A 24,958-nucleotide genomic window follows, 5' to 3' on the forward strand; every position below is an offset into this window, starting at 1 on the left:
GCCAACACACCCAAAAGGTGAGCTGGGGACAGCCCACAAGCGCCACTGGGTATTCTGGCACCAACCTATAGCATGTGCATCATGCCCAGCAGAACAACGCAGAGCACAGCAAAACAGAATGCAAAACAGCAACAGCAGAACAAGTCCTTTTCCTTTCTCCCACCCACCCTCACACCTATACGGTCCTCTAACCACCAAACAGGACATCTTTGGCCTCCAGCCACCACTGGACTTGTGTTAAGGGGTCTTGGATTGCTTTTACTTAAATCCACAAAAAGAAAACATTCAGACCGCCTACTTGCGCCCGTGTTTATACATGACCCAATACTCCTCTTACCCTGGCCCTTGAGCATTTTGTTCTGTTTCACCTGGAACCTGGTTTAAACTGGTTTTTCACCTGGAACCTACCAGCCTTCTCCTTCCCACCCTCCCCCCCACCTTCTTTATAGGGCCTCTGCCCCTTCCCTCTACAGTCCTGACGAAGGGCTCCGGCCTGAAACGTCGACCGATCTTTTCCACGGATGCTGCCCGACCTGCTGAGTTCCTCCAGCATGCTGTGAGTGTTGTGTTGTTCTGTTTCTTTCTTCCCCTTAAACACCTTCTGTTATTCAGCTCCACTGCTGACTACAGCAACAATTTAACATTCTTATTAGTGTTCTCTTTAACTTTATATTAAACTGACCGCTCTACTTTTGGCTTCTACCACTTGACGTTATTGGAACAGAAATTACGGGAATTTGGAGAAGTGTTCAGCCAGCAGTATGTGTCTGGCTAGCAGAAGTTTTCCTTCGGACGTCTGCCTCTGCTGCTGCAACAAACTGTACCTGGTAACAAACTGGTTCTGGTTTTACAGACAATTTTGCCACATGTCAGAAAGTCACTCACTGTGATAACCATACCGCTGCAGTTTTGCAATAACTGGCATCAAAAGACAAATAAGAAAGAACAATTAACATTTTTTTATTGATGCATCACGGAAAGCTTTCTGTCTGGATGCATGGCGGCTTGGAATGGCAACTGCTCTGCACGTGACTGCAGGAAACTGCAGAGCTGTGGACACATCACAGGAACCAGCCTCTCCTCTGTGGACTCTTGCTGCCTCAGTAAAGCAGCCAGCAAAGTGAAAGACCCCACCGACCCCAGACATTCTCTTCTCTCCTCCCTCCCATCCGGAAGAAGATACATAAGCCTGAAAGTATTTACCACCAGGCTCAAGGATAGCTTTTATCCCACTGTGATCAGTTTCTTGTACAATACTGTAAGATGGACTCTTGGTCTCACAATCTACCTCGTTGCTGTCTTGCACTTTATCATTTACCTGCACTGTGCTTTTTTGGTGGTTTTTGCACTTTATTCTGCACTGTTATTGCTTTACCTTGTTCTAGCTCAATGCACTGGGCAATGATTTGATCCGTATGAACAGCATGCAAGTCAGGCTTCTTGCCGCGTCTTGGTACAGGTGGCAATAATACACCATTAACACCAATACCAATCGCTAAAAGTGTGGGAGAGAGAGGAACTAGTTCCATTTACAGACAAGGTCTGCTTCTGCAAGAGCTGCTGTGTCATCCTGGTGGGGTGAGTGCTGAGATTCCTAATCCTCCTTCCTGATGGCAGCAGCGAGAAGAGAGCATGACCTGGGTGCTGGGGTCCCTGATGATGGATGCTGCTTTCCTGCGACAATGCTTCATGTAGATGTGTTCAGTGGTGAGGGGGACTTTGCCCGTGGTGGACTGGGCCGTATCCATGACTTTTCCGATGATTTTCTGTTCAAGGGCATTGGTTTTTCCAGTCCAGGCTGAGATGCAGCAGATATATACCCTCCACTACACATCTATGGAAGTTTGTCAAAGTTTTAGATGTTATATCGAATGCTCACAAACTCCTAAGGAAGTAGAGGCACTATTGTGCTTTCTTTGTAGATATACTTATAGTCCGGGCCCATGACAGGTCCACTGAAATGGTAACGCTGAGGAATTTAAAGTTGCTCACTCTCTCCATCTCTGATCCCCCAGTGAAGATTCTGGTTTCCTCCTCCTGAAGTCAATAATCAGCTCCTTGATCTTGCTGACATTTAGTAAGAGGTTGTTGTGCCATCACCCAGCCAGAATTTTAATCTCCCTTCTATGTGCTGATTTGTCACCAGCTTTGATTTGGCCAGTGACAGTGGTGCCATCAGAAAACTTAAATATGGCATTGGAGCTGTACTTATCCACACAGTCATAACCATAAAGTGAGTAGAGCAGGAAACTAAGCACACAGCCTTGTGGTGCTCCTGTGCTGATGGAGATTGTGGAGGAGATGCTGTTGCCAATCCAAACTGACTGGGGTCTGCAAGATAGGAAATCAAGAATGTAATTGCACAAGGTGTCATAAGGAGGTGGCTGGGAACGGACCCAAGTGCAAGACACAGACACTGAAGTACTAGGGACAGGGCTAGGACACAGGCTGATGGCAAGGACATGGACACGAAAACCAGGAACCTGGAACAGGACTGGACAAGAGAGCTAGGAGCCCGGGCTTGGACTCCGAGCCAGAGACTGGACAAGGACTCAGTACCTGGGTCTTGCCTCTGGCTTGGACCCCAGAACCAGGCAAGGACGAGGCTTGGCAGGCAGGCAGGCCGAGGCTGGAGTCTTCAGGCTTGAGGATAGAGGCGAAGCTTGGCAGGAGGCAGGAGGCTGGAGTCTTCAGGCATGAAGCTTGAGGCTAGAGGCGAGGCTTGGCAGGAGGCTGGAGTCTTCAGACTTGAGGCTAGGCAGGAGGCTAGAGGCGAAGCTTGGCAGGAAGCTAGAGATGAGGCTTGGCAGGAGGCAGGAGGCTGGAGTCTTCAGGCATGAAGCTTGAGGCTAGAGGCGAGGCTTGGCAGGAGGCAGGAGGCTGGAGTCTTCAGACTTGAGGCTAGGCAGGAGGATAGAGGCGAAGCTTGGCAGGAAGCTAGAGATGAGGCTTGGCAGGAGGCAGGAGGATGGAGTCTTCAGGCTTGAGGCTAGGCAAGCTCCTACTAGGCAGGGCGCGGTACTCCTGGACAGGGCGCGGTACTCCTGGACAGGGCACAGATCACCACCCGACGGAGGCATGGGACAGGAAGGGACAGAACCAACCCCAGGTAATGGCAAGACGGCCTGGCTTACCTGGGCGGAGGCAAGGGACAGGAAGGGAGCTAGGTACAGGGTGGCTCCAGGACAAGACTGCAGGCGAGACAAGGCGAGAGCTACCAGCAAGACAAGGCAAGGCTTCAGGCAAAGCAAGGTGAGACAAGAACTTCAGGTGGGGTAAGAGTTACCGGCAAGACAAGGCAAGGCTTCTGGCAAAGCAAGGTAAGATGAGAACTTCAGGCGAGGCAAGAGTTACCGGCAAGGCAAGGCAAGGCAAGGCTTCTGGCAAAGCAAGGCGAGATGAGAACTTCAGGCAAGGCGAGAGTTACCGGCAAGACAAGGCAGGGCTTCTGGCAAGGAAACAGGAGGCAGGGGAAGGGATACAAGAACAAGAACAATCCAGCAGCCACGCCCTAGTCTCTGAAGGTATTTATGCAGCCAGCCCCAACAGGCATCAGCTGCCGTAATTAGTGCTTAACAGGAACAGAAACAGGGTAGACAGGAAAACCTGGAGCAAGAGTTGATGGACCGAACCGGACCGGACCGTGAACCGGAATACAGACTTCACGGACCGGACCATGACACAAGGAGGTATCGAGACCAAGATCCTGAGGCTTTATGAGAGTTTTGAGCGGATGATAGTATTGAATGCCAAGCTGCCGTCGATAAAGAAAATCCTGATGGATGCATCTTTGCTGTCCAGATGCTCCCAGGTTGAGGGCTGTGGACCTGTTATGTCAGTAGACAAATTGGAGCTGATCCAAGTCACTTCTCAGGCAGGAGTTGATATGATTCATTACAAATTTCTCAAAGGCACTGGTATAATTGAAGCTGGCTTGAGGTAGGTGGGTATCTCAGACTGCTAAAGTGAGAGGTTAAAGATCTCAGTGAGCACAAAGTCAGTTGATTAGTACAGATCTTAAGTACACAGTCAGGTACCCCGACTAGGCTGGTGCCTTCTTGTGTTCACACTCCAGAAGAATGCGCTCATGTTGGCCCCAGAGACTGAAGTCACAGGGTCAGCAGAAGTTGTGGGAGTTCATAATGGTTCCTCCATGTTTTGATGGTCAAAGGGAGCATAGAACACATTGAACTCATCTGAATATGAACACTGTTGTCACCTATGTTGTTTCATTTCATTTTGTAAGCCCTGCCACAGCTGTTGAGCATCCTTCATTGATATAAGTTTAGTCTGGAATTGCCACTTTGCCCATGAGAAGGCTTTCCAGAGATCGTACTTGGTGCTCTTGTAACTTGCTTGGTCACCAGACTTAAATGCCTCTGATCTGACCCTCAGCAGATTGTAGATCTCATGGTTCATCCAGGGTTTCTGATTGGGGAGGACTGAATGATTATTTTCATCTACGACTGTCTTTATAAAAACTGTGACAACTGTGATGTACTCATTCAGATCCATAGTGAGTCCTTTAACGTGACTGGAAGCAATCCCATAGCCACTCCTCTGTCTCTCTTTGTTGACCTGTCCTCTGGAGCTTTGCTCTTTAGTGTCCACTGTAGGGAGGTAGAAGGACAGCCAAGTGATCAGATTTCCTAAAATATGGTCTGGGCATGGAACGGTCAATATTAGATTAAAATTCTGGGATGTCCTTTCTCAAGACTGAAGTTCCAGGCTGTTCCCCCTCTCATAATCTTTACTATCTTTCTGTACTGAAATCATAAAGAGTATCTTGATTTGGATTGATTAAGCTGGAAGTATGATTGTCATTTTTCTAGGACTCGGTCAAGCAGAAAGGGATTTTATAACATATGCATTAGTATTTGCAAAGTACGCAATTCATACCAATGGAAATGTTAGATGTGAATAATTAAGCTTAATGTCCAACTAGCTGTTGAAAATATTATCCAGCCTAAATTAAATGCTGGTTACAGAGATTTGCCACCTTTCCATTCTGAGGAATAAATATCTAACAGTGGAGAGAAGTATAGTAACAAAATCCCCTGAAGTCTGAAAGAGTTTAAGCCCAGCATCAGTTTTCTTTATTACTTTCTCAACAAAGCATTGTTTTGAAGTCTCTTTCATTAAAATCAACCCTTTTCCTTTTTTATCTATATAGCTTCAGAAAATAAGCTTTTGCATAAATATTGAGAGCATGATTTAGTTTAGAACAGTACAGGCCCTTTGGCCCATGATCATTGTTTTAATTGTGCTACTTCTTTCATAATGATGTCTGCAGGCCCAAGAACAAATGAGACATGACAGTGTGCAGTATATTCATCTTCTGCAACTGTTTTACTTGGGTGGTCAGGGTCAAGTGATGGTTAGCTTTGAAGGATATGCAGATGATACAAAGTTAGATGGAGGGGCAGGTAGTGTTAAGGAAGCAGGAAGCCTGCAGAAGGACTTGGACAGAGAAGGAGAACGGGCAAAGAAGTGGCAGATGGAATACAGTGTGAGAAGTGTATCGTCATGCTCTTTGGTATAAGGAATAAAGAGGCTGACTATTTTCTAAACTGGGAGCAAATTCAAAAATCAGAGGTGCTAAGGGACTTTGGAGTCCTTGTGCAGGATTCCCTAAAGGTTAATTTGCAGTTTGGGTTGGTGGTAAGAAGGTAAATATCAGTAAGAAGGTTAGTAATGTGGTAAGAAGTTTAGTATTCATTTCAAGAGGACTAGAGTATAAAACAAGGTGTAATGCTAAGGCTTTATAAAGGATGGTCAAACCACAGCTGGAGGATTGTCAGCAGATTGTCAGAAGAGAGGGTCTAGAGGAGGTTCACAAGAATTGTCGCAGGAATGAAAGGGTTAAGATACTGTATAAGGAGTGTTTGATGGATCTGGGTCTTTATTCACTGGAGTTTCAAAGAATGAAGGAGGATCTCATTGCTCCCTATCAAATATAGGTAGCTTGGACATGGAGACGATATTTCATAGACTCAGTATACAAGGATGTCCATTCAGAACAGAGATGAGGAGGAATTTCTATAGCCAGAGGCTGGTGAATCTGTGGAATTCATTTCCACAGACAGCAATGGAAGCTACGTCATTGAGTACATTGAGAACACTCAGTCCTCTCTTATTGTCATTTAGAAATGCATACATGCATTAAGAAATGATACAATGTTTCTCCGGATTGATATCACAGAAAACACGACAGACCAAAGACTAACACTGACAGAACCACATAATTATGACATATAGTTACAGCAGTGAAAAGCAATAGCATAATTTGATAAAGAACAGACCATGGGCACGGTAAAAAAAGGTCTCAAAGTCCCGAGTCCCCAATAGCAGGCAGCAAGAAGGAGAAACTCCCTGTCATAAACCTCCAGGCACCGTCAACTTGCCGATACCTTGGAAGCAGCCAACCCCAGCCGACACAGAGTCCATCCGTCCGAAAACTCCAAGCTTCCGACCAGCCTATCTGATACAGCCTTCCGAGCGCCATCCTCTGCCGAGCGCTTTTGATCTCTCCCCAGCTGCTGAAACACACAAAGCCGAGGATTTCGGGGCCTTCAGCTCCAGAGAGTCCGGTTACCACACAGTAGCAGCTGCAGCGAAGCAGGCATTTCAGAAGTTTTCCAGATGTTCTGCTGTGCCCTCATGTCTGTCTCCATCAAATCAGAATTGTGCACGGTCCCCTACTTGACAGATAACAGACATTATCACCAAAGTGATGATGCGCGCTGTCGTCGCACCGCCATCTTCTCCCACCTCCCGGGAGGATTCCAATTAGATTAGATTATGAGGACACTCAATCCTCGTTTATTGTCATTTAGAAATGCATGCATTAAGAAATGATACAATGTTCCTCCAGTATGATATCACAGAAACACAAGACGGACCAAGACTAAAACTGACAAAAACCACATAGTTATAACATATAGTTACAACAGTGCAAAGCAATACTGTAATTTAATAAAGAGCAGACCATGGGCACGGTAAAAAAAAGTCTCAAAGTCCTGATAGCCCCATCATCTCACGCAGACGGTAGAAGGAAGAAAAACTCTCCCTGCCATGAACATCCAGCGCCGCAAACGTGCCGATGCAGCACCCTGGAAGCACCTGACCACAGCCGACTCTGAGTCCATCCGAAAACTTCGAGCCTCCGACCAGCCCTCCGACACCGAGCACCGAGCACCATCTCTGCCGAGCATTTTGACCCCGGCCCTGGCCGCCAAGCAACAGGCAAAGCCGAAGATCTGAGGCCTTCCCCTCCGGAGATTCTGGATCACACAGTAGCAGCGACAGCGAAACAGGCATTTCAGAAGTTTCACCAGATGTTCCTCCGTGCTTCTCACGTCCGTCTCCATCAAATCAGGACTGTGCACGGCAACCTACTTGACAGATAACTGATATTCCTTCCGGAGTGGCCGCTGCATGCTGCATCATGTTGCCATCTTCTCTTCTGTTTAAAGCAGAGGTTGATAGGTTCTTGATTAGTCAGAGTGTCAAAGGTTAGGGAAGATGGCAGAAGAGTAGGGTTGAGAGTGATATTATTCAGCCGTGATGGAATAGTGGAACAGCCTCAATGGACCAAGTGATTAAGTCTGCTCCCATGTCTTATGGTCTTATTATGGATTGGAGATAGTCTGCACAGATTTAATCATGTTTAACCAACCCTCCTCTGAATGTTCCCCAAGAGAACCACATCCCCCAGCCCCCCACCCACCGGCCAATGCTTCCCAATTTGGGAGCTGCCACTAATGTTTTTATTTGCCTTGACTGCACCTCCCTTATATCAGATAATTCACTTACATGCAAATTGTATCAGTTTATTCGGCTACTAGAAAACAAATGTTAAATATTTCAGAGTAGGGAGAGGACAGTAGAGGATAAAAAAAGGAATGCCAGTTGTATGTGGAGATTGGAGAGCCTGTATGATGCAGATGATGCCTGAATGATCCTGGTGGTCCTAGCTGCCAGAGTGGTGAAAGCTTTTTCACCGAAATTCATCTGTCTGGAGGGAGTTAAAGAAGATCTCTACTTGAGGAGACAAACTGATTTTAGTCAATGTTACAGGTTGATGCCCTTTCATCAGAGCCGACCACTTCTGAGACAAACTGGAAAGGGTGAGCTTTCTGAAATGTTAAATTTAGTGTATAGTGTTGAAGTGTGTAAATTGTCTTGTAGAAGAAGAGTTGTTCCTCAAGCTTAGATGAAGCCTTGTTGGAACAGTTTGAAAACAAAGATCAGAGTGACGATTGGATGGAGAATTGAAGTGACAAGCAACTGGAAGCTCAGTGATGTTCTGAAGGACGTTACTACACAAAGCCGTCAACCAACCTGTATTTGATTTTTCCAGTACATGAAAATGGCAGAAGTGTGAATGAATTATCACTTCACCTATAAAGACCCATCCATGGATAGAGGGAAAGGAAAAACTAAAACAAATTCAGATGTTACATCTCCTGCAGTTGAAAAGGAAATATTGGTGAAGATGGAAGAACGGACCAGGGACTCATGAACAATCTCATCAGAGTAGAAAGTGTAAAAATCTTACCTCTGACATCTTCCCTATACTTTCTTCCAATTACCCTAAAACTATATCCACTCGTATTAGCCATGTCTGCCCTGGGAAAAAGTCTCTGGCTATCCACTCGATTTATGCCTCTTACCTTGTACGTCTCTATCAAGTTGCCTCTCATCCTCATTCACTCCAAAGAGGAAAGCCCTAGCTCACTCAACCTACTTTCATCTGACTTGCTCTCTAATCCATGCAGCATTCTGGTAAATTTCCTCTGATCCTTTCTAAAGCCTCTACATTCTTTCTATACTGAGGTGACCAGAACGGAACACAATACTCCAAGTATGATCTAGCCAGGGTGTTATAGAGCTGCAACATCACCTCACAACTCTTGAATTCAATCTCCCAATTAATGAAGGCCAGCACATGATATGCCTTTTTAGCAACCCTGTCAGCCTGCACGACAACTTTGAGGTTTCTATGAGTGTGGATTCAAAGATCCCTCTATTCCTCCACAGTACTAAGAATTCTGCATCCTGCCTTCAAATTTGAGCTTTCAAAGTGAATCACTTCACACTTCTCCGGGTTGAACTCCATCTGCCTCTTCTCAGCCCAGCTCTGTACCTTGTCAATATCCTTTTGTAACCTACGACATATTTTGATGGGCAGACTGATGAAAGAAGAGGAGAAGTGAAAATGTATCTGATGTATAATGCACCTTCAGAAGTGGCAGACAGTATGGAGGATGATTTGTTGTATGTGGAAGCTGACTGCACAGAGTCTTGTCATCTTCAGAAGTTTTCGGATGACTCTGCCATAGTTGGATGCATCAGCAAGGGAGATGAGGCTGAGTACAGGGCTACGGTAGGAAACTTTGTCACATGGTGTGAGCAGAATTATCTGCAGCTTAATGTGAAAAAGTCTAAGGAGCTGGTGGTAGACCTGAGGAGAGCTAAGGTACCGGTGACTCCTGTTTCCATCCAGGGGGTCAGTGTGGACATGGTTGAGGATTACAAATACCTGGGGATACGAATTGACAATAAACTGGACTGGTCTAAGAACACTGAGGGTGTCTACAAGAAGGGTCAGAGCCGTCTCTATTTCCTGAGGAGACTGAGGTCCTTTAACATCTGCCGGACGATGCTGAGGATGTTCTACGAGTCTGTGGTGGCCAGTGCTATCATGTTTGCTGTTGTGTGCTGGGGCAGCAGGCTGAGGGTAGCAGACACCAACAGAATCAACAAACTCATTCGTAAGGCCGGTGATGTTGTGGGGATGGAACTGGACTCTCTGACGGTGGTGTCTGAAAAGAGGATGCTGTCCAAGTTGCATGCCATCTTGGTCAATGTCTCCCATCCACTACATAACGTACTGGGTGGGCACAGGAGTACATTCAGCCAGAGACTCATTCCTCCGAGATGCAGCACAGAGCGTCATAGGAAGTCATTCCTGCCTGTGGCCATCAAACTTTACAACTCCTCCCTTGGACGGTGAGACACCCTGAGCCGATAGGCTGGTCCTGGACTTATTTCATAATTTACTAGCATAATTTACATATTACTATTTAACTATTTATTACTATTTTCTATTACTATTTATTATTTCTATTACTATTACTATTTACTATTTACTAATAGTAATATTACTATTACTATTTCTATTACTATTTATTATTTCTATTACTATTACTATTTACTATTTACTAATAGTAATATTACTATTACTATTTCTATTACTATTTATTATTTATGGTGCAACTAACAAAAACCAATTTCTCCCGGGATCAATAAAGTATGACTATGACTATGACTATGAAGTTGCAAACAGGAGGAACACCTGATGTATCCTAGTTCTCGGTCTGAGGAGACAGAGGGTGACCAAAAGAACTGATAGTGAAGCATACACAATTTAGAGCCTGGTCAACAATGTTGGAGGGGAAGCCAAGGTAAAGGAAAAGAGAACATCTCCAAAGTAATTGTAAGTATTGTGTTATCATTAGAACAGAGCGAGAGGACCTGGTAGAGTGGAATTAGGTTGGCACAAAGATTGGCCAAGATGGGCCTGGAAGTCTGTGAGCTTGTAATAGTGGAGAAAGAGAAATCAAGAATGGGAAGGTAAGAGTTAGATGGATCACATGAAAGGGCATGGTGGACATCGACAGCAAAAGTGGGGAAAGTTGAGAGCACTGTTAGTTACAAGTAAAAGAGCTGAGGGAGGGATCCTGAGTAAGTCTGAAACAATGTCGTGATCTGAAATGCTAATTTATTATGTCAGGCTCAATGAGACAGTGTCTCTACAGAATGCTGTTCCTGCATTAGTTGGTGGCAAATACTAACTGAGGCTCATGCATCTCATTTAAGAGCATCCCATCCCTAACGGAGTGTGAGGGTAATGATTCAGAAAATACTCGGATACCCGGGATAACCATCACATCCTTCGGCTCTGGTTTTCACATGTGGAGAACTCACTTGAAATAAATCCCAGCTCACAGAACCTCTCCAACATTGGTGGCGACTGTGATGTGAATCCTCAGCAAGGACTCGTCACCTGTCATCTTCTTTCAATATCACACGTGGGTGGCCATGTCACACCTGGGATGAGAGCTGTTGAAGTTGTGGTCAGTGACACTTGGTCCTTCTCCTCCAGTGCCTCCACTACAGTTATTTCCATTCAAAGAAACACTTCCAGCTGTATTGTGACTCAGTGGAAAGTGTCCTTTCAGGGCAAATCCTGTAACCAATTAGCGCAGGTATGCGGCTCCTGAATCGAAGTAATTGTTATTAGAACATGTGCGGTAAGGTGGCATCTGCGGCTCACGAAATTGAGCTGCATGCGAGTGGATACACTAATAGCTCAAGAAACATCCTTAGGGAGATTAGCAGACTCAGTGCTTCAGGTCAAAGGTCTATCATTAAGAGAACATGTTTGCGCCCATTAGCAAAGCCAGGAATGGAACTCTTGCACTGTCTGAAGGTCTATTCTTTGCATGTCAAGCTCCCCGCACCTGCCAGCACCTTTGACTGATTGATAGGCCGACTTTGTTATGTCTATTTCCATCTGCCAATGAAGCGTGGAAAATGTACAGAGTTTGACAAGTATTGTATATGCAGAGTTAATTTTACCTCTGCCTGTGGCGTCATCGCTTATTAACAAGTAAAGTAACTAAAATAGCTGAGCCCAGAAAACATGCATTCATATGACTCAAAGATGCTGTATTTACTTGTGCACAAGGAAATAGCATATGCCCCCCCCCCCCCCGTCACCACACTGTTCAGTAGCCAGGGCACTGCTCTTTTTATACAGAATTGGCTTATCATTTACAGGTATTGGCTATTTGGTAAATTGTACATGTTTGAATTCCTTATTTGCTAGATCAATCGCTATTCACAATAGATGTGTTAAAAGTCACTAGAAACTACAAGCTGGCAACTGATGTTACTTTAAAGGTTGTAAAGAAATTGTCCCTTGGCTATTGGGTGTGTTTCATATCCTTCCGATATTCCGACCTCATCTCTCTCAGGCACCTGCAACTGTGTAAAGGGAAGCCATGTTCTTCCAGGTTAGTTACACGACTACCACAGTCATTCTCACTGATCTCATCTGCAATAAGCAAGGCTGGGCCTGGTGGTCTCTCCTCAAAAGTCTCGCTCATCTGGGCTTGACTACAGACCGCTGGAGTCATTCTCGCCTGGATGCTCTCTTTAACCTTTGCCACAGCGTCTGGCACCAGGTGTCACAACTGCAAATGAGGGCTTGGCTGTTCAGGACCAAGGTGAGAATGAATTTCTTTACAAGCCAGTTCTTCAGAATTCTTAGCAAGAGGGCTGTGGGGCCTCGGCTGCTGAATATATTCAAGGAAAAGCTCCACACATTGTTAGGTATTAAAGGAAAATGGGGGTAAATGATTTCTGCAAGAGGTAACGCTAAGGTAAAAATCCAGCTGTAATGGTATTAAGTAGCAGAGCAAAGCTCCACACACTGTTAGATATTAGAGGAAAATGGGGGTACATGATTACTGCAAGAAGTAACACTAAGGTTAAGTCGCAGAGCAAGTATGAGTGTCTACACCTGCTTTAATGTCTTACCTATTGCTGGTGATGACCATTTTTTGAATAAGACTCCTCTAGCAAGCTTAATCCCGTGGGATTTCTCTGCCATTCTAATGGGTCATGGCTGATCTGGCGACAGTACTCACAAAGACATTCAGTTATCTTACCTCAATCTTATTTACCTTCCTCCATGCATGACCCTTTTCATTAACAAGAATATGCAGCCATTTCTTGAAGGCTCCAATTTCTGCCAATCTTCCCCATTAAGGATTGCCACGTAAACTGACAGAGTGATTAAGAGGCATATACTGAAGTGAGTTCACCTTTACTAATTGGGGGATTGTGTTCAAGAGTCATGGGATAATGTTGCAGCTCTATAAGACTCTGGGAGATCACACCCATTGTGCTCAGGTCTGGTCACTGCATTACAGGAAGGACGTGGACACTTTAGAAAGAGTGCAGTAGAAATTTACCAAGATGATGCCTGGATTAGAGAACATGTCTTTTGAAGAAAGCTTGAGCAAGCTAAGGCTTTTCTATTTGGAACAATTGAGGATAAGAGGTAACTTTTTATTGGCATCCGTTAGTCTCGTGAGACCATGGATTTGTGCCTAGGAAGGTTTCCAGGGTGAAGGCCTGGGCAAGGTTGTACGGAAGACCGGCAGTTGCCCATGCTGCAAGCCTCCCCTCTCCACGCCACCGATGTTGTCCAAGGGAAGGGCATTAGGACCCATACAGCTTGGCACCGGTGTCGTCGCAGAGCAATGTGTGGTTAAGTGCCTTGCTCAAGGACACAACACGCCGCCTCAGCCAAGTCTCGAACTAGAGACGTTCAGATCACTAGACGAACGCCTTAACCGCTTGACCAAGCGCCAACACAAGAAATAACTTGATAGAGCTGTATTTGAATATGACAGGCACGGACAGAGTGGGCAGCCAGCACCTTATCTCCAGGGAGCAGTGGCCATTACCAAAGGGCATCCATTTAAGGTGCGCAGAGGAAAGTTAGGGGAGATGTCTGAAGTAGTTTTTTACATTGGGAGAGGTGGGTGCCTGGAATACACTCCTGAGGGCATTGATAGCAGTTAATATGTTAGGGACATTTACAAGACTGTTGGATAGGCAAATTGGTATAAGGAAAGTGGAAAGTTTAGGCTATGTGAAAGAGAGGGGTAAGATTGATCTTGGAGTAGGTTTATAACGGTCAGCACAACATTGTGGGCCTGTGGGCCGCACTGTACTGTACTCTTCTAATATCTCTCCTGATTAGTCACACCTCTAGTTTTTATGATAAACTGCACCTTGTGTAGTCCATCTGATGTTCCCTTTCCGTGCAATCTCTTCCAATTCCCATTCTCTGCCCAGGGTATTGCTGGTAAATACATTACCTGTGGCTCTGAATGTTACCCCTTCATCTTGTAGGCTGCACTTGCACGCTGTACCCTGCCACGGTGGTGTGCCCTTGCCCCAGTGCCTGTTATTCCAGAGTTTCTTTGGGAATGTGTATAAAGGTTGTAGATTTGTTTGTCCTGTATTTAAATTATTCCAGCTCGTGTCAGGTTTGTAATGGCTGGTTTTAATAGCAACCAGTCAGATAATGAGGTCTGCTATATAACCAGTAGGATGCCTTTCCCTAGCACATATTTTCCATCTATTTTCTGTTGTTTGGTGATTAGTCAATGCTTGTGAAATCAATGAGGAAGTCCATTGATCGTGAAGACGATCTGTGTGAAGAAGCACTGGGATATTTTCCCACTGCCTCATGCATGCATTTCAATCAAAGAATGTTTTCTGATTCTGAATATTTTACCTTGTAAATATTCGAGTGAATGCACAAAGTATTAGCATCTGGCACGTGAGCAGCTGATGAAGGCAAATATTGTGCAGAGGAAATGCAGAAAGGAAATCTGTACTTGTTGAATACCGTAGAACAGGAGTGGAAATGCACCCCAAGAATGCCAGTGCTAACTGCCTACGTATTAGTGCTGTGTGTTAGCATCCACCATCCGGGAGCTGACTCTAGTTCTGACACACAGCTCCGAAACCTGGGGAACTCTGAAACATATATTACAGATTTCAAGGCAGGGTGAGTGAACGGACAAAATGACAGAAAATGGAATTATAGTTGTCAAAATATCAGATTATGTGCAGTACACTAATAAAACAATAAAACAAACCAGTCCTTGATGAAACAAACATGGTAGCATTGTGGTTAGGGTAACACTATCACAGCCCCAGCAACCACCCAGATTCAATTCCTGCCACTGTCTGCAAGGATTTTGTTCTTTCTCTCCGTGACTGTGTGGGTTTCCTCACACATTTCAAAGATGGACAGATTGGGTTAGTAAATTTTGGGTATGCTTTTGTAGAACCTTGTGGGCAGAGGCGACAGCCTGCCCCAGCATCCCTAGCGGGCAGCGTTATTTATCGTTCTAGTTTTATAATGTTTTCATGGGATCATGGTGGGATGTTCAAGTTCGTTTATTGTTACATTTTAGCTTGTGTCATACAGTTATTCGCTTGTGTGTTTGTGAGTTACCCTGACCTCAACCGGGTAATAATCACCTCCCCCATCTGTGTGTGACTGACTGGGTTCTCTCCCGGGTCATTGTGCATGGTCTGTTTTCGTGCTTGTCGTAATAAAACCAGCAGTTGAGCTAACGGGCTTCTCTCGCCTGTCATCATGGACCGAGTGCTCGCCACGCTAGTGTCAGGAATGGGATTAGAGATTGGTGGTGAGAGTGAAGAGCTATGGCGCCAGATGGAATGCGTTAACACCTGGGGAATAAATCGAGGGATTGAGAAGTATGCCTGCTCCACACCCCTGGGCCAGGCTCCCAAAAACCCGGAGGGAGACCCTGCGAACCAAACACCGTGCCTTCTCAGGGAACCCTTACAAGGCGAGCCCACCCAGGGGGCACGGTGCAGCACATCACCCACTTCCCTCGTGGCTAGCATTGGAGAACCCAAGGTATCACCGCTGTGGCAGGACAGGCAGCACCAGTGGAACAAGAGGAAGACAAACAGGCCTCAGCAATCTGCCACAAGGTCCACCCTGACGCTCTCCAGATACAAGTGCCAACCGCCTGGAGCCTTACCTGGCACAAGTCAAACTTGCTGCATGGCACAGCGGGCGGAATCCCACTGAGATGGCGGCGCACCTCGCCTGGGCGCTGGAGGGGGATGCCCTGCGGGCCCTCCTCGACCTAACGCCAGCGGAGCAGCGTGACTTCAGGGCCCTTGTAGTGGTGCTGGAGGGGCATTTTGAGCACAGGCCATTGGAGGGAGCAATAGGCAGCGGGCAATGCCATGTGGGAGAAAGCCTGGGGGCACCTGCAGCAGATCTCTGCCACTGGGCTCGGCATGGCTACCCTGAGTTCCCTCCTGCGACCCAGGAAGAGCTTGCCCTCCATGCCTTTGTAAAGGCGCTGATGTCAGAGCACCTTCGGCAGCATGTTCGCCTGACGCCGCCATCATACCTGGAAGCGGTGGAGAGAGCAGAAGCAATTTTAGACCCCCCCCCACCAAGGTGTTCCAGCATCGCCCCACACACAGCAAGCCCAGACTTGTGTCACCAGTGCAGAGGAGGAAACTAATGAGGAGGAGCCGTGAGACTGTCGGACCGGCACTGTGCCGAGCCCATCACGGGCCACGTGGAGCACGAGGTGCAGCTGGCCGATATCTGGGATTCCTGCCTCATCGGCCTGGACCTGCTGTCCTGCTGGGGGGTGGGGGGGACCGTGTGGATGAACAACACTCTACCTTGGCACCGAAGCCGTGGCTGTCTGATGGGGCAGCCCCAGAAAGCAGGCCCCGTGAGGGCAGCACCAACCACCGGCAGTTTTACAGCGGCCCGCAGCGGTCCTACACAACACAGCAGAACCAGGGGCAAGCGACGGTGGCGGCGAAGTGGACCTTACCCGCCACGGACCACGAGCAGGTGAGCAATCCCACGTTGGCCCAGGGGAGGGAATGGCTGAGGGTGGGACAGCAGCCGGAACGGACAGAGGTTTCCGCTCAGGATCCAGAGACCAAAGCCCTATATGCTCAGTGAGGGATGCTAGAGATGCGTGACGGTTTGTGTTTCCCAGCGGTGGCCATTTTCCGATGATGTCAGACCTCTCCTGTGGCTGGTTCCCCCCCCTCCCAGGGGCTCCACACCATGGTGCTGAAGTCGGAGTATGGGCTGGTACGGGCTGGCCATTTTGGGGGTCACAAAGATGTTGGCGAGCTGTGCAAACGCTTCTATTGGCCTGGGTACAGACAGGACATGGAGCTACTTGGGCACTGCTGCAGTGCTGGCACATCCTGGAGGGGGCCGGTCTGCCAGTCTAGGGTGCCAATGCAGTCGTACCTAGTGGGGCCCCAGTATGGGTCTGCTGCCCCACCCGGAAGAAGGGGCTATTCCCCAAGTTTTGGAGCCATTGGAAGGGATCAGGAGAGGTGCTCGACTGCATCTCCAGTGTGGTGTACCAGGTGTGGTTGCCTGAGTGGCGGAAGGCAGTCATACTGCACTGGGACCATCCAGTACCTTATCAGCACTTGGTCACTACTGATGCAGCGAGGCTGAACGAAGGAACTGACACTCTGAGTGCCCTGCCTCTTGCCTCACCAACACACACAGGACGTATAAAAAGCTGGAGGAGTCCTTTTTGCAAAGTCCCGCCTCACCAAACAATGTCTCCCATGGGTGGAGGAGCTACAGAAACCCCACAGTGCCCCAGGTGAAAACATCAACCCCTACTAGGGCTTTTGGACTTTGCTGTGGACCCTGGGCTTGCCGGGGACAGCTGACCCCTCAGATGGGGGCAGTGTAGCACTCCAAGGGGGGGGGGATGGTCAACAGTCCGCTCCAGCAATCTTAGTGGCCAGCGCTATTCATTGTTCTTGTTTTGAAATGTGTTCGTGAGATTATGGTGAGATGTTCACGTTCATTTATTGCTACATTTTACACAGTTATTCACACGTGTGCTTGTGGGTCACCCTGACTGTAACCGGGGCATTTAATAATTACCTTCCCCATCTGTTTGTGGCTGACTGCGTTCCCTCCCTGGGTCATTATGCCCGGTTTGTATTTGAGCTTGTTGCAATAAAACCAGCAGATGAGCTAATCGAGCTTCTCTCGTCTGTCATCATGGACCAAATGTTTGCCACATGATGTCGGTGCTGGAAACAGGGCAATGCTTGAAGGATGTCCCAGCATAGCCTTGGACTGTGCCGGACATTGATGTGGATGATTTATTTCACTGTAAATTATTAAAAAAATACTAATCTTTATCTTTGATCCTCCGCGAGGACCCCAACCTTGTCATGGTCACCCGGAGAACTATGCTGGCTGGAGTTAGGCCTTTAGGCTTTGGCTCTTGGTAGGGTCACCTATGTCAAACAGGTCAAAGGGTAGAGGACAGACTAAGAGGGGTCCACTGCTCCTCCAGGTTTGGAGGTTCAGCTCAAGGCTAGCAACCCTGACTGGTCAAATAAAATTGTCACAGGGGCAGCAGTGAAGAATTCTTCTGAATTTGAGTATGAGGGTATTCCGGAGCCTCCACCCGGGACTTGCATGACTGACAGCAGAGAAAACCAAGAGGAAGTTACTGACTTGATGTAAGAAGCCCTGAACACCACCGGAGATTCATTGCTGCCCTAAACACCAGCAGTGTAACAGGCAGTAAGTAAGTAAGCTTACCTTTGATCTCTAAAACTCTTCAGTGGTGCATTGGTGTTTGAGGTGGGAGTAGAAAAGAATGCATTGTTGAGAATGTGCAGGTCTTTGCTATGACCATGCAGGGGGTACTATGTGCAGCTTCATTCAGTGAACCCTAAAGAAAGAGTCCTAACTTTGCGATCAGTAAAGTGCAGACGCACTGGATTGATTCTGGGGCTGAAGGGAGTGTTGAATTGGGGTTGAGGAGAGTGTTGAACTGGGGTTGAGGGGAGTGTTGCGCTGGGGTTGAGGGGAGTGTTGAACTGGGGTTGAGGGGAGTGTTGAGCTGGGGTTGAGGGGAGTGTTGAACTGGGGTTGAGGGGAGTGTTGCGCTGGGGTTGAGGGGAGTGTTGAACTGGGGTTGAGGGGAGTGTTGAGCTGGGGTTGAGGGGAGTGTTGAACTGGGGTTGAGGGGAGTGTTGAGCTGGGGTTGAGGGGAGTGTTGAACTGGGGTTGAGGGGAGTGTTGTATTGGGGTTGAGGGGAGTGTTGTATTGGGGTTGAGGGGAGTGTTGAACTGGGGTTGAGGGGAGTGTTGAATTGGGGTTGAGGGGAGTGTTGAGCTGGGGTTGAGGGGAGTGTTGTATTGGGGTTGAGGGGAGTGTTGAGCTGGGGTTGAGGGGAGTGTTGAGCTGGGGTTGAGGGGAGTGTTGTATTGGGGTTGAGGGGAGTGTTGAGCTGGGGTTGAGGGGAGTGTTGTATTGGGGTTGAGGGGAGTGTTGAACTGGGGTTGAGGGGAGTGAGAAGGTAATCTCTTCAGCCAGATTTCAGTGAGCCTTCACTAGAGGTCTGTGGAGCCTCAGTTACTGAATATATTCAAGTATGTATGGAGGGAATTCAAATGTTATTTCAGGAAAGGAAACGAGAAATAAAACCAAAAGTGGAGGGCAATGTAGAAGGGAAGCATTAGATTGATTTTGATTAAATTAGATATTTTAAAGTTCAGCACAACATTGTGAGCCAGAAGGCCTGCACTGTGTTGTAGTGTTCTGTGTTCTATGTTTGACCCGATTTACGGAAGCAAACTACAGTGCACAACCTCGATGATGTTGCACATGTAGCACATACAGCCGAACTAGATTTGCCCCTGAAGGAGTGTCAGTACAACGCGGTCGTCAATATGTCCAGTGGGTGGAGAGAAACAATAACAAAGCCAAGAAAAGGTGGAGCAAAGTGGGCCAAGATGTGGAGCGCGAGTTAAAGGAAATTATTGCTGCAAAGCACTGAGCTTTGCTGAGACATTGAGCCAAAGAATGGTACCCTTTTCTTGTCACTGAATGACAATCAGAATCAGGTTTATTATCGCTGACGCGTGTTGTGAAATTTGCTGTTTTGCTGCAGCAGTAAATTGCAACACATAATATATATCACAAATTACAATGAGTAGTTACATAAAAGAATAGTGGAAGAAGAGAGCAAAAATATTGAGATAAAGTGGCATTCAGGCACAGGTCGAGAAAATTCAGTTAATCTCCAACAAACCTTTACCACGCCATGCCTCTTTCTCACCACCTAATCAATGTAACACAATTATCGCCCCCCCCCCCCCACCACTGATCAAATCAATTTGCCTGCTACTATTGTGTGGTAACTGAGTGGAGTTTAGCAATGAGGGAGCCATAATCGTCTTGGGAAAATGTACATAGCTGTAAGGTTTCTCAGATGCTGCGTGTTCATGTATTGTCACGGGGGGCAGGTTTGAAATGGCTAAGGATAAAGCTGAAAATGATAAGGCGTGAGCTGCTAATCAGCCGAGAACATAAGAGGAAGTGTTTTGGATAGCAAGGCCTACAGCTTGACTGTGATGGTTTTATCTTGCGATGCCTCTACTAGGAAATATCAGGATCTCTTGCACAGGGGAAGCCTGTGTTTAGAGACCTAGTTTCCAGTATGCTCCAACCAGATAGAGTTCAAACACAGAGGAATTTCCCAAGTGCTGTATGACCATAGGGTGAACACGGTCTTCACGGGCCCAAGGAATAGGAATGAGATTCCTACATGGGTTGGCAAATTTGCAAACAACACAAAGGTTGGTGGTGTTGTGGATAGTGTAGAGGATTGTCAAAGATTGCAGAGAGACTTCGATAGGATGCAGAAGTGGGCTGAGAAGTGGCAGATGGAGTTCAACCCGGAGAAGTGTGAGGTGGTACACTTTGACAATAGACAATAGGTGCAGGAGTAGGCCATTCGGCCCTTCGAGCCAGCACCGCCATTCACTGTGATCATGGCTGATCATCCACTATCAGTATCGAGTTCCTGCCTTATCCCCATAACCTTTGATTCCACTATCTTTAAGAGCTCTATCCATCTCTTTTTTGAAAGAATCCAGAGACTTGGCCTCCACAGCCTTCTGGGGCAGAAACTCTTACCATTTGGAAGGACGAACTCCAAGGCAGAGTACAAAGTAAATGGCAGGATACTTGGTAGTATGGAGGAGCAGGGGGATCTGGGGGTACATGTCCACAGATCCCTGAAAGTTGCCTCACAGGTGGATAGGGTAGTTAAGAAAGCTTATGGGGTGTTAGCTTTCATAAGTTGAGGGATAGAGTTTAAGAGTCACGAGGTAATGATGCAGCTCTATAAAACTCTGGTTAGGCCAGACTTGCAGTACTGTGTCCAGTTCTGGTCGCCTCACTGTAGGAAGGATGTGGAAGCATTGGAAAGGATACGAAGGAGATTTACCAAGATGCTGCCTGGTTTAGAGAATGTGCATTACGATTAGAGATTAAGGGAGCTAGGGCTTTACTCTTTGGAGAGAAGGAGGATGAGAGGAGACATGATAAAGGTATACAAGATATTAAGAGGAATAGGTAGAGTGGACAGCCAGCACCTCTTCCCCAGGGCACCACTGCTCAATACAAGAGGACATGGCTTTAAGGTAAGGGGTGGGAAGTTCAAAGGGGATATTAGAGGAAGGTTTTTTTATTCAGAGAGTGGTTGGTGCGTGGAATACACTGCCTGAGTCAGTGGTGGAGGCAGGTACTCTAGTGAAATTTAAGAGACTACTAGACAGGTATATGGAGGAATTTAAGGTGGGGGGTATATGGGAGGCAGGGTTTAAGGGTCGGCATAACATTGTGGGCCGAAGAGCCTGTACTGTGCTGTACTATTCTTTGTTCTTTGTTCTTTGAGATCATATTATATCACATTATGCTGCTCTAAGGAGATAGATGTGGGTGAACACACTTCATTGAGGCTGAACCCAGGTCGCTGGTACTGTAATAACTTCACACTAACTGCCACGTGACTGTGATATCCTTGTTTCAAAGTTTTGTCCCGTTGTTAAATTGTAAGGAGGGTGGAGGATGTATGTGTCAGTACTCTGGAGTTTAGGACGATGATTATTGAAGGGGTGGATAGCAATTCCAAGCTTTAAGAGAGCTAGGATGATTCTGTCCTCTTCTGTGAGAGCAGTGCAGGCATTTCTGCTTGTTTGAATGAAACAGAAGTGTCGATAGTGAGGATCAGGGTCATCCAAACTTTCAGCCCCTGTCTCAGGATCTTTGCAGGCTGCCTCTGCTAGATATTGCATGTACTCATTGCTGTATGAGAGTCAAAAAAGCATTTTACTGGCGAAGTGGGCAGTGATTTTGCAAAAGCAACATCTGTATTCACTCCTTTAAAGGATGGGAGGTGGCACTGCCAAACTCACAAACTTGTATGCATTCATGAAGCATTCTCATACCTTACATCCACCTGACACTTTCTGTTGGAATAGTCTTTTGTACGATGAGGATGCCTCCAACGTGCGCTGTTGATTGGAAACCTGGGCAAGTTCCTCTGCTACATTCCCAGCGCGATTAATTCGCGCTGATACAATTGTATTTATATGTTATAGTGACTGTCCTGTTGTACATACTATTTATTACAAATTATTATGAATTGCATGTTGCACATTTAAATGGAGACATAATGTAAAGATTTTTACTCCTCAGGTTTGTGAAGGATGTAAGTAATAAAGTCAATTCAATCCCACCTCAAGGTCTACTGCCCCTTTCCCATCACTGCCCTATGTGGTAATTCATTATCTGTATTCTCCAGCAGCTGAAAAAGAAATGGTTGCATTGTGTTATTTAACACAATAGAACCTCAGATGTGTTTGCTGTTAATGCAAGCAATGCATCTCACTGTATGATTTGACATACAAATGATTCTGAATCTGCATCTGAGTTAAAGATGCATTCAAAAACCATCATATATTGAAGCCATGAATTGCAAATGGAGTTGTGTTATCCAAGTAGGTGATATAACCTCATACATTATTCAGGCAGTATAGCCTGTTGAGGAGAGACAAAAAAGGGGAAAGGATTCTTCTCCAATACCTCAAGGAATCAGACTCTGGGAAAACATAGATACTTCCCATCAAAAGCCAAACTAACTGGCTAGTCTATAGAGACTTCGACATGGACCACGGTAGTGTAGTGGTTAGCACGACGCTATTACAGCTCGGGGCACCAGAGACCAGGGTTCAGTTCTGGAGTCCTCTGTAACATGGTTTGCCCGTCTCTCCAGGCGTGCTTAGGTTTCCTTCTGTGTGCTCCAGTTTGCTCCCATAGTGCAAAGATGTACCGGTTAGTGGGCTAATTGGTCATTGTAAATTGCCCTGTGATTGAACTAGTGTTAAATCAGTGGGCTGCTGGGCAGCGTGGCTTAGTTGGTTGGACAGCATGGTCCACAGTGTGTCTCTATCTAACTAAATAGAAACAAGTTATTTGGCCCACTGAGTTTATGCTCTTCATCAAGCACACAATTACATTAAGCCTATTTTCTTCCCTTCCCCCCCCCCCATTCCCATCAGACTTTCCCATGTTTCACACACTAGGGGCAATTTACAGAGACTATTAACCCACAGTTCTCCAGGATGCAGGAGGAAACTGGAGCACTCAAGGAAAAATGACTTCAAATAGCCAGGACCAAAGGTCAGGATTGAACCCGTATTGCAGAGGTTGTGAGATAACAGCTCCACCAACTCTGCCAATTGTGCCAACTGCGCCAGTTAGATGCTCTTTCACCTTGGGGGCCAGACATATTGCCTTTGAAAGGAATTTAGGAGCCATTCCTTATTTACTAAATGGCAGAGGAAATTGTTCCAGAAATGAATATGTCCCTGTGAAAGGAAATGGTTGCTAGCAATTGACTCAACTCTTGGAAATGTGCCCTCCCACCCACATCACCAGCATTGTATTACACTGAACAACTGTCAAAACAGTAAATAATCTGGATACACAAACCGATTTACAATAAATATTACAATCCAACAGTTAATTTCTTAGTCTTTCTCGGGAAGTTATGTATTGAATGTCATTTCTTATCAGTTCAAAGTACCTCACACAACTTCTTAAATACATTGCGATGATTACAGTGGATCTCAGCTTTCTAAAGTTATTTACAATTAATGACATCATTTGCTTTTGTAAGCTTCATATCGTGGGTTAAATTAATAAGTTGTGTGAAGGTGCAAAACTGCAATTATTGTAATATATTGGCTGTGAGCCTACTGATATGCCATTGTTTATCAGTGTGTCTTAAGCAAATTCCTGTTGCTTTATTTTCAGACACCTGAAGAGCTTGAAGATATCTCTAACATTGAGGATGATCATGATGTACCAAGTCACACCAGTGTTCAGTCCGAGGGAAAATCTGACAGGGTATGATACTTGGTAACAAGAAAGATGTAATGTGTGTGTTTTAGCATGAAGGACTATGATTAATCCATCTGAATTGTTCACCCCGCCCCCCCCCAACTTCCCTCAGGCCCGTTAAGGCCAAGCCAAACGATTATTTGAAGTAAAGAATTTAGTTCCGCGGTCGCCTGCCTTTACTTTAACTTATGACTTCTGGGTGGTAAGCAAGCTGTCTGCTTCAGGCAGGCAAGGGCCTACTCTTATTCAAAACTCGATGCTGCGAATGTGACAAGAAGAGAGACGAGGTGGGGACACCCAGCTCGTCGGGCAGCATCTGTGAAACAGCTAAGTTGTCCAGTTCAAGGCTATTGATCCTGTACAATCTGAACAGGCAAGTCCTTATGTAATCTTTTCTTAATGTTAGAAATTTGGGTTTGAAAATCATAGCACATTGGGATCATATAGTATTTAAGTATTTGGGAATCGTATTAGCAAGTAGAATAACAGGAGGAAATATACTACCAGGATTAAATTTAACCCAGTAGAAACCAGGGTTCCTGAAAACAAGCAGGTTAAATGAGTACCCCGATCTCCCTCAATACCACTGTGTTGTGATGTTTAATGCAGGCAAATGCAGAGAGCCAGAAGTAACGCAGGTCGTGCAGTTGGCCATCAAATTTGTAAATTATTATTCAAATCGATCCTATTGTGTCAGCTGGACCCACTGCTGGAGTCTCTAACACTCTCTCAAGGAGGCCAACAGCAATAAGATCTCCAGATAACTTTGCTCTGCCAGGGTCCATAGGAAAGGCAGTGATCTCCTTAACTGAGCCAGCAATGGCCCCAACCCCATCTCACTACGGCTGGAAGCAAGCAGGTGGTTAAGCTACATCCACCTCCCAGGGCAAAAATGGATCAATAGCTTTTTTTTCTGAATGAGAACTGCCCAATCCAAAATGCTGTAGAGGTTAATATCCACCCTGACGGTTAACAAGGTACTCGTTTCCATTTTGTAAAGAAGTCTAAAGAAACTGAGAATATTCAAAACTCTAAAGATG

General features: G+C 46.2%; 1 protein-coding gene across 3 annotated transcripts in view; it reads left to right on the forward strand.

Moving 5' to 3' along the window:
- Positions 1-24,958, forward strand: part of LOC134358902 (catenin alpha-3-like) — an 812,224-nt gene that overhangs the window by 664,915 nt on the left and 122,351 nt on the right. For all 3 annotated transcript variants that reach the window (XM_063071542.1, XM_063071543.1, XM_063071544.1), the window contains one exon: positions 23,832-23,924. In XM_063071542.1, the coding sequence (XP_062927612.1) occupies positions 23,832-23,924 (93 nt within the window). The remainder of the gene's footprint in view (positions 1-23,831; positions 23,925-24,958) is intronic.

The sequence above is a fragment of the Mobula hypostoma genome, chromosome 19 (genome assembly GCF_963921235.1).
Source record: "Mobula hypostoma chromosome 19, sMobHyp1.1, whole genome shotgun sequence".
NCBI lineage: Eukaryota > Metazoa > Chordata > Chondrichthyes > Myliobatiformes > Myliobatidae > Mobula > Mobula hypostoma.